This window comes from Limulus polyphemus, unplaced genomic scaffold (genome assembly GCF_000517525.1).
Source record: "Limulus polyphemus unplaced genomic scaffold, Limulus_polyphemus-2.1.2 Scaffold306, whole genome shotgun sequence".
NCBI lineage: Eukaryota > Metazoa > Arthropoda > Merostomata > Xiphosura > Limulidae > Limulus > Limulus polyphemus.
This window is the reverse complement of record NW_013665916.1, coordinates 264115-272722: the sequence shown is the minus strand read 5'-3', so window position 1 is coordinate 272722 and position 8608 is coordinate 264115. Positions and strand designations below refer to the sequence as shown.

Sequence of the window (8608 nt, the reverse complement as noted above, 5' to 3'; positions counted from 1 at the left end):
AGCTGACAAAAAGATCAACAACAACAAATGTATTTGACAAAATATTAAAATGTTATTTTTGGCAACTATATGAGACTTGTACCAAAACATCTATAAAACAAAATAATGTACTTGTAAGAATAGATTCTTAGATTAACATTAGACTGTTCTTTGGATTACAGTTTTTAGATTTGGGCTGCAAAAAGTAATAATGATAATAGATGAAAATAGGATTTTTAATCCCAATCTGTAACTACTGTTGTTTCATTTATTTTACTTTAAATTAGATAAACAAGAAAAGTCTGGCATATATTCTTTGATAGTTTTTATGTTTTATGGGGTATATTCATATTTTCTAAGAGCAATTATTTTAAAATTTCCTTGCAATTGCAGGTAAAACTTTTATAAAGTTCATAGCTAAAATGTTTGAAGCAGTACTACAAACTAGTAGATAAGGTTGTCTATGTTTGAGGAAAAATACCTGAGTTACATAAACTGTGCTCCTAATAATATAGAGACATTGGCTTACAAACACCATAAGAATGAAATGAAGTGGCAGAAACTTAAAAAGTTCAAAATAAATCATCAAAAGTGACCAAGTTAAGAGACTGAATTTGTATACCTTCAGAGAATATTGCACCCCAGCAATTATTGCACAGCTATAAACATCACTAGGTTATAGCATATTTGAGTTTTGTCTATTCCATGGAGTTAGAAAAGGATACTTTTTAAACATTTGAAATTCTACACTTCACTAATTTTTATGTTCAAGAGAAATAGCTTTTCTGTGGTTAGAGAACGTTGATTTAAACATGTGTTGTTGATTATTACACTCACTTGAAGCCAGTTAAGTTTAAATTACAAGCAACAGAAAATATAAAAAATATTTAGGATCCCACCAGCAAGCCAACAGAAAATTCTAATTATCAAATTTTACACATTATTTCTAAACAAAATTAAGCATATTATTTTTATTATAGATATAATTCTCAAGTATAAACAAATATGGGCATTTCAGAAGAAACAGTTTTAAGCATATAAAACATTGAAGTTTTGTAAACAAACCAGTAATAAACATGGTTACAAAATCAGATAAACACTATGTTTATAGTATTCAAAAACATCTTCCATTAAACTTGGAAATAAATTCTGATACCACACTTCTAGGTTGGAGTTGCTGTCATCATCTGGACTGAACGGTTGCCACCCTTTCAAATATAATGCCATCTTTATTTATTATGACATATAAATTACTTGACCAGCAGCTTAGCACACAATCAGATTATTTTGTAACCAAAAGCTTGTTCAATGTTGACCAAAAATGACTATATGCTCAGTAAAATACTTACAGCATATGTTCCATTATTGTATTAAACTTTGTCATTTTAGTTTTATAACAGTTGGCAAAAGTAAAGTTTCAAAACCAATGAAGAAATAATGTCTATTTTTCAAATCAAAATTCAGTTAAAGGCAAAGAACTAGTTTTTAGTTATTATATATAGTTATATAATAATATATAGTTATATACAGGAAAACAAACATGTTAATCAAAAATGCTGAATTTAAACTATGTATAGTGGCAGGCCTGTAAATTTAGGAAAGAAATGGGGGGGGGATAAAATAATCAAAAATGGCTGTGGTCTGGGGGTTGGAGAGAAAGGTCCCCTACTGGCTGTGTGGCAATTAATGAAAAACCACAGTAAAGGAACAAACTGTCAGAAGTATTATATCAGAGAAAGTAGTTTCAACACATTCTTGCATCCTCTTCAGTCTCTAGTTGACAATTTGTTCTGTCTACCATGAGGTGTTTTCACTAGTAGCTTTTTGTCAATGAAAAACACAATATTTTACATTTTTCACATATTTTGTGAGCGTAAGTCCACTTGTGATGTATCAATGAGCCTAAATTATGAAACAAAAACTAACATGTTTTTCAGACATTTCCAAACACATCTCAATACAAAACAGACAAAATTAATCCATTTTCTGATAGCTCTAAAGCTTTATCCCATCTACCTTTCCATAATAATTCTCTAATTATCATTCTTTCTACATCAAACTGTATTTCAAAAAACGAAACTTAACACTTTTCTGACAGGAATTCTGAGATAAAAATCAAAATAATGAAGTTTAACAACCCAAAGCCATTAATTACATTAACAGTAATGCATAACTTACTGCTCAACAACATTATTGATGAATAATACAATAGAACAGCTTTCAAAATGTAAAATATAAACACAATGCCACTAAAACCTAGTTTTGGACAAATTCATAAAATCTTACAATGTTATTTTCTAGAATTCCAAGTACAACTGTTGTGCAAAAATGAAAATCATTAGAACATTGTGCAGTACTCATGCTATACAGATGTAAATCAATTAGCTATTTGAAATAGCCTATACATATAATTAAAAAGACATTACAAAAGCTAGCAATCCCACTCAAGTTTTTATTACATCAAAAAACATCTTACTGATATTTTATACTATAATACACCTAAATAATTGAGAATTTAATAGTACATATGTCAGGGGCATAGACATTGACAGACATGATGGTTTCCCCTCTTTTTTTTTTTCTTTAGCTTCTTGTAAGTTGTCTTCAAAGATTTGTACACTTCCTGTCCATCTATTGTAACTTTGGGCCCATCAAAAATTTCACACCTGGCTATGCCACTGATGTATAAACTGTTTCTTGAAACAGGTATGAATATCAGTATAACTTACAGAACCTGAACATGGCTTAAATCCAAGCTACATAAGCAGGTAGTTTCCCTTGTTAACAGCTAGCTAAAGTGTAGAAGTATTTTTTTTCAAAATATACACTAAAAGCAAGTCTGCAAAACAAAATGACCTGTTTTATAATCTAAAATAAATCAATGTACAACCTTGTTAAGTATTTTACATCAGTTTTATTACTCTAATACACTGTAGCTTTGCAAAGAGATTTTTGTATTCAATGTGAAGCATTAGGAAACCCTGTGATATAAGACCTTTCAAAAATTATTTGGACCAACTGGAATCCAAGATTGAGAACAAATAACTCAAATTTTCAGTTGATTTGAATATGTTGATTGTTATGAAATAGTAGCTGTCATGTATATCTTTATATTTTTTTATTAAAACATGTTATTTACTAGAAATAAATTAATACATTAGTGGTAATGAAATTAAACCATGTAAAATATTCTACTGGACAAAATAAAATTACAAAAAAAATCGTTTACAAAGGGTATCAATAAAAGAAATCCAATAATCTTAGTGGACTTCACAAATAGGTGATATGCTTAATGCTTGAAATTTTAATTTGTAATTTGATATTTATGCTTGGTTAAAGAAGGATTAAAATATATAGAACATCTACATTTAATATACATAATACATCATTTATAGGAAAACTAGTCTTTCCAAAATAACAGCATAAAAATAAAAAAAGATTACTTGAGTTATATGTGGAAGACAAGGGATGTAGTAATAGATACAATGAAAAATCAAAGTTAAAGTTGCTTATTTGTTTTAATATTTATTAGTCAGTCATACAGTTAAGCTTTTTCAAATTTACAGTTACTAAATATATTTTACAATATGCTCATAGTTTAAAAGCTTTGATATATGTTTGATTATCTGTAGTCCTCTTTAAAAAAAATTAACTCGCAGTCAGTGTCTGTATGCATTTTGGATAAATAAGAGAAAACTGATGGACATAATAAAATTCATACATCTTTTGAAAAATATTTCATACAATATCACAATGTTTTCTCTATGTTGTAAAACGATTCAAACAACATTTTGTGTATTTGTGTACCTTGTATATGATATGTATTTGTATGGTGCAGAGAACACACTACAAAACATAGGTCATAATTATCAACATAATGCAAATTGACATTGATTACTGTTATCCTTAATGGCTTTCTCACCATCTAACCTAAACACCCACCTTAGACAAAAACACACCTATCTTCATTTCTCTTATTCCTAAAGTATCACTCAGTATGCAATTTTACAGCAGGATTGAACAATGTAAAACCACCAATCTTTTTTTTTTCTAAATATTCTCACTGGTACTATAGAAATTATTCACATGCTAGTTTGCTGTCAAAACTGGAGATAGCAATGGCAAAAGCTTGAAGTACACACATTGGATAACTGTAATCCATACTAAAGATATCTTCTGAAACACGGCCAAACTGCATAACAATGTAGTCCACTATAGGAAAGTGAAAAATCACACTTAAGTACTATTCTGTTAAAACAATTTATTTATAAAAGTTACTTAAAAAGACATAAAGTTATTAAAAACTTTAATATATATAAAACACACACTGGTAGTAGTACACTTATCATGATGAAATACAATTAAAAATAATATACTTTTCATTACAATAAAATAAGGAGTGAAATTCTGTAAGTACTCACCAGAACTCAAAACTGGTTTTCTTTATTTTTTAATTCCAAGTGAAGTACCAATTCTTTTTTTGAAAGCCAGTACAGTGTTACTTTATTTTTTGTATTTCTTGTTTGTTCAAACTGAATGGTGCACAAAGAGGAATCATTAATTTACAAAAACCTTGATACTATCATACCGTGAGGCCAGATCCTGGCAAAGGTGAGTAGTATTTGTACGTTATTAATAAGAATTTCACCACTGTACAACATCAATGAATCATACATCAAATATTCAGTGTTTCAAATTAAAATAATTTCTAACTGGGGAAAACAAGACTGGCTACCTTATTTATAGTCTTTCAGTTCAAAATTAAGGACATCTAGCACAAATAGCAGAGGTGTTGCTATGCACAAATTTCAGAAACCAACAAAAACATATGGGTAAAACATGTTAACAGGTAATTAACAATAAAAATTAATGACAGATTTTGTTAAAAAAATTCAGCTCAGTATTTTTAATTCTTAATTATTTCTTACAAATTCCACTTTCTACTAAAACATGCTCTTTTGAAGCAATTTATCTCTTTCTTAAGTCTGTTTAATTGTACTTAAAAGGAAATCTAAAACAACAAAATAAAACAATTTATGGTTTAGTCTGCAATGCCACTCATGTGAAGATTATTAACAAAAGATTTAATGATGTCTGAAGAAACCACAAGTTAAAATGTATCATAAAAACATGTGTTAGAAAACCCAGGCTTTAATATCAAATAAAAGCTACTTTTATGAAACCTTTTAAATATAATGTTTAGTGCAAAGTATACATATTACTATAGTATCTATGTGAAGTCAAAACCTATACTGGAAACTGACTTATAGCTTTTGGTGCATTATAATGATCTAAGAATTAAATGGAAATTATGTATATGGGAGAGGTATGACAAAAGAAACTGGGTAGATGTTTGAGAAAACAATTTGCCAATTTTTTTTTTTTCTTTCATAGTTCAAGATACAAATCTTACAAATGAAGTATCTTTACATTCTAAGTAACTTCAATTTTTTAGGTTGAAAACAAAATAGAGGTTACTAAAATTACAATTCACTGGTATAAATTAAACAAAATTATATTTCAGTCACAAATTAAAAAAAACAAACTAACTAACCAAAACTTAATACAAGGTTGGAGAAAGTGATATTATATCAGAGGAAAGGAAGGAAGAAATAAAACTGATCTAGGACAGAAAGTCATCACTACAAAAATTAAGACTCGGAAAAGTCAACAAGATTGACCAACACAAATCACAGAGTGCTAGTTTATAAATATAATAAATGTGGACTATAAGCTGTCAAAGAAACTGTACATGAACATACATAATATGGTGCTTTCTTACTGGTTTCAATTTGGCTCCAACACCTTGAAGAACCTGACTGATCTAACAGACACAAATAAATTAACACTTGCAAATTTCAGATAATAACATGTAAAAAAGGAGAAATTATTTAAAAGAATCCAGTAAAACCAGTTTTTCTTGCTCATAAGAAATTCTCGATACCTGGCGTGATTCCATTATTGGTCAATTAGTGATTATCATATTTTATCCTAAAGTACAAAATCAATGATTAGGAGCCAAGATCCTGATCCTTGGCTAAGACAACTATCATATAATAATATACAAAAATTCATCTATGGCCAAAGACTGTTTGTAGATATCACTAAAGTGCATAATTCTAACCTGTTATTTCATGAGATTAGTCACTCACCTTTTTTTATAGTGAATACTTTAAATAAACATTATGATTTCACTCAACACAAAATAACTGCAGAAAAAGAAGTGCAGAAATACATGAAACTACAGAAAACTTTATGATCTCGAAAAGTTTGAAACACATTAACATTAATTCACATTTGCTACTCCCACTATGGTAATTATTGATTGACTATGTCTTGAAATTAGGAGCTCCCAGTAGGATCATGCTTGTAGAGGGGCTGATATGCATACCTGACCAACAAATATAGTTGGTAATTGTGATTCTGAGAAAACAAGTTCATTGGCACTAGAGTAAAAGTTAATCACTTGTTTAGATTATTTATATATTAAGACTGGTTATGCTGGGATGCAAGCATGTATGTAAATGTTACAATAACATAGAAAAGCAAAGGCATTAAAGCTTAAAAAACAAAATTACATTTAATAAATTACCAGTTTACATAGTGTAAAAGAACTACAGTACTTTTAAAATTGTGCATATTTTGTTCAGAGGACTTTCTTCGTTAAGTAATGTAAGGTTTAATGTTAACTTAATACATAGAAATAAAAATAAAGCAGTATAAAAAATAATCAAATTATTATTTTAGAACATGTCTTTGCTAAATTGCTACAGGATACAAGAACAATGCAATGAAACATAACATATTTATAAAAAGGATGTATCTCAATAGTGCAAGTTCACATTTATCCTCTATACCATGGAATTTGTAAAGTTTCCCAACTCGTGACCCATTTGAATAGCCAGGCAATTTTCTAGCAACCATGCTCAATTAGGAGAGGGGATACTGTTATTATATATTTCAGTAAAATCTAGTAGTGTTTTTGTAACTAATTGTTAGATATGTTTTATTTTACTGCGTCTTGTTCTGCAACCGTTTTAGAGAAATTTGTCCTACAATAGTATTAAAAATTGGCTGAAGCCACCTATCACCCAGTCTGTCATGAGAGTTAGATAAAAAATGCTTTTAGCACAAGTTATCATTGTCATTCCTATTTCTGACATTAAAGTCAACTTACCATTGCTGTCATTAACAATCTGAAAATTCTTCACTGAGGCTTGAGTTACTCTCCCATGAAAATTTAAAACATAGGACTGGGTTTCTGAAAAATGAATAGATTGTAAACTTATCCAACATCAGAAGGAGAAAGTATTTAGTATTCCATGTCTTGCATGATAGCAAAAACATATGAACAAATATTTAATAAAATTTTTTGTATAAAAGTAGGTGTAGTAGAAAGAAAACAAAATCACTATTTTTACATAAATATGAATGTAATAAAACTAAATTTCTACATTAAAATGTTCTGTATAAAAATATTTGTGGTAAAATAGTGTTATGGGTTCAAATCACATTCTCTGAGAATGTACCACATCTAATTACACTGTTATAATGTCTCTGCAGAGAGACACTGTTTTTTTCTATTTTCTTTTTTCAGAAACTTTTCAATTGACTTCCATTCTTTCATTTCTCTGTAGATTGTCTTAAAACTTGGTAGGGTTATACCTTGGTCCAATACGCCCAGATACCTTTTTAATGTTTTGATTTAGGCCTTTAAGGGCTATATGGAGTGAAAGTTCAACCCCCCCCCCCCATTGCATATTTTGGACTCCTATGCAGTTGTATTTGCAGCAGTCATGATTAAAATTGGCACAAATTTTCATGCTTCAAACACGTTGAGATACAAAAAGAGTGGATTTGCCTTTATAGGTGGGTCAGAGCTCATAAAAAAAAAAGCATGATTTTGGGTCAATTAGTTGGCCATATTTTGATCAATTTACATGGGATTTGGTATGAATATACTTTTCCATAGGTCTCATACATATCCAAACAAAAATGTGGAATATAGCCATTTTTGGTTATTTCTCGGAGGTCAAAAAGCACAATTTTAGAGGTTCTGGTCTATTTTCGCCATATTTCAACCAATTTATGTGGGATTTAGTACAAAAATACTCTTTGCATGTCCCAAATAGAAATATAGACAATTCATGTGTATGTCAACCAACTTACATGGAATTTGGTACAGAGATACCTTCAAGCAGTGATAGATTTTCATTTTTCTGGTGTCAAAATTGGCCATGTTGGGATTGTGTAGCAGAGATGTGTTGCATTTGTTCAGGAATGTTGGCCTCTCTAGTTAATCAATAAATTTGTACAGCATTTTAGTCCAAATTCATATTATATACAAGTTCATTTGTTTTCAAATATTCTTGTATCATTGTTTATCTGGTGAAAATAATTAAATGTCCAGTCCACGTAAGCATTACAAAATACTTAGTTTCCTCCATTTATGTTTCTACAAGCTGGATCACTTGTACACTACCATAAATTATTGTAGGCCTACATCCATGAACACCTGCAGGAAGGGGCAAGAGTGTTGACTTACACTGTAAAAGCTGATTCCTCTACATAACGCCCCCCCCCCCCCCCCGCCAAATATTTCTGTGGGTGCCCATGCCTACATTTCAAC

General features: G+C 29.7%; 1 protein-coding gene across 2 annotated transcripts in view; it reads right to left on the bottom strand.

Annotated features, from left to right (window-relative positions):
- Positions 1–314: 314 nt before the first annotated feature.
- Positions 315–8608, bottom strand: part of LOC106457234 (protein king tubby 1-like) — an 83417-nt gene continuing 75123 nt past the window's right edge. Inside the window, exons 10-12 of one of the 2 annotated variants that reach the window (XR_002610111.1) lie at positions 7157–7240; positions 3922–4191; positions 315–1881 (exon numbers count right to left, since the gene is read on the bottom strand). Coding sequence is in view for 1 of the 2 variants with exons in the window: in XM_022383070.1 (XP_022238778.1) it covers positions 4058–4191; positions 7157–7240 (218 nt within the window). In the remaining variant the exon portion in view is untranslated. Of the gene's footprint in view, positions 4192–7156; positions 7241–8608 lie in introns of both variants that reach the window. The other variant, XM_022383070.1, reaches the window with a different exon arrangement.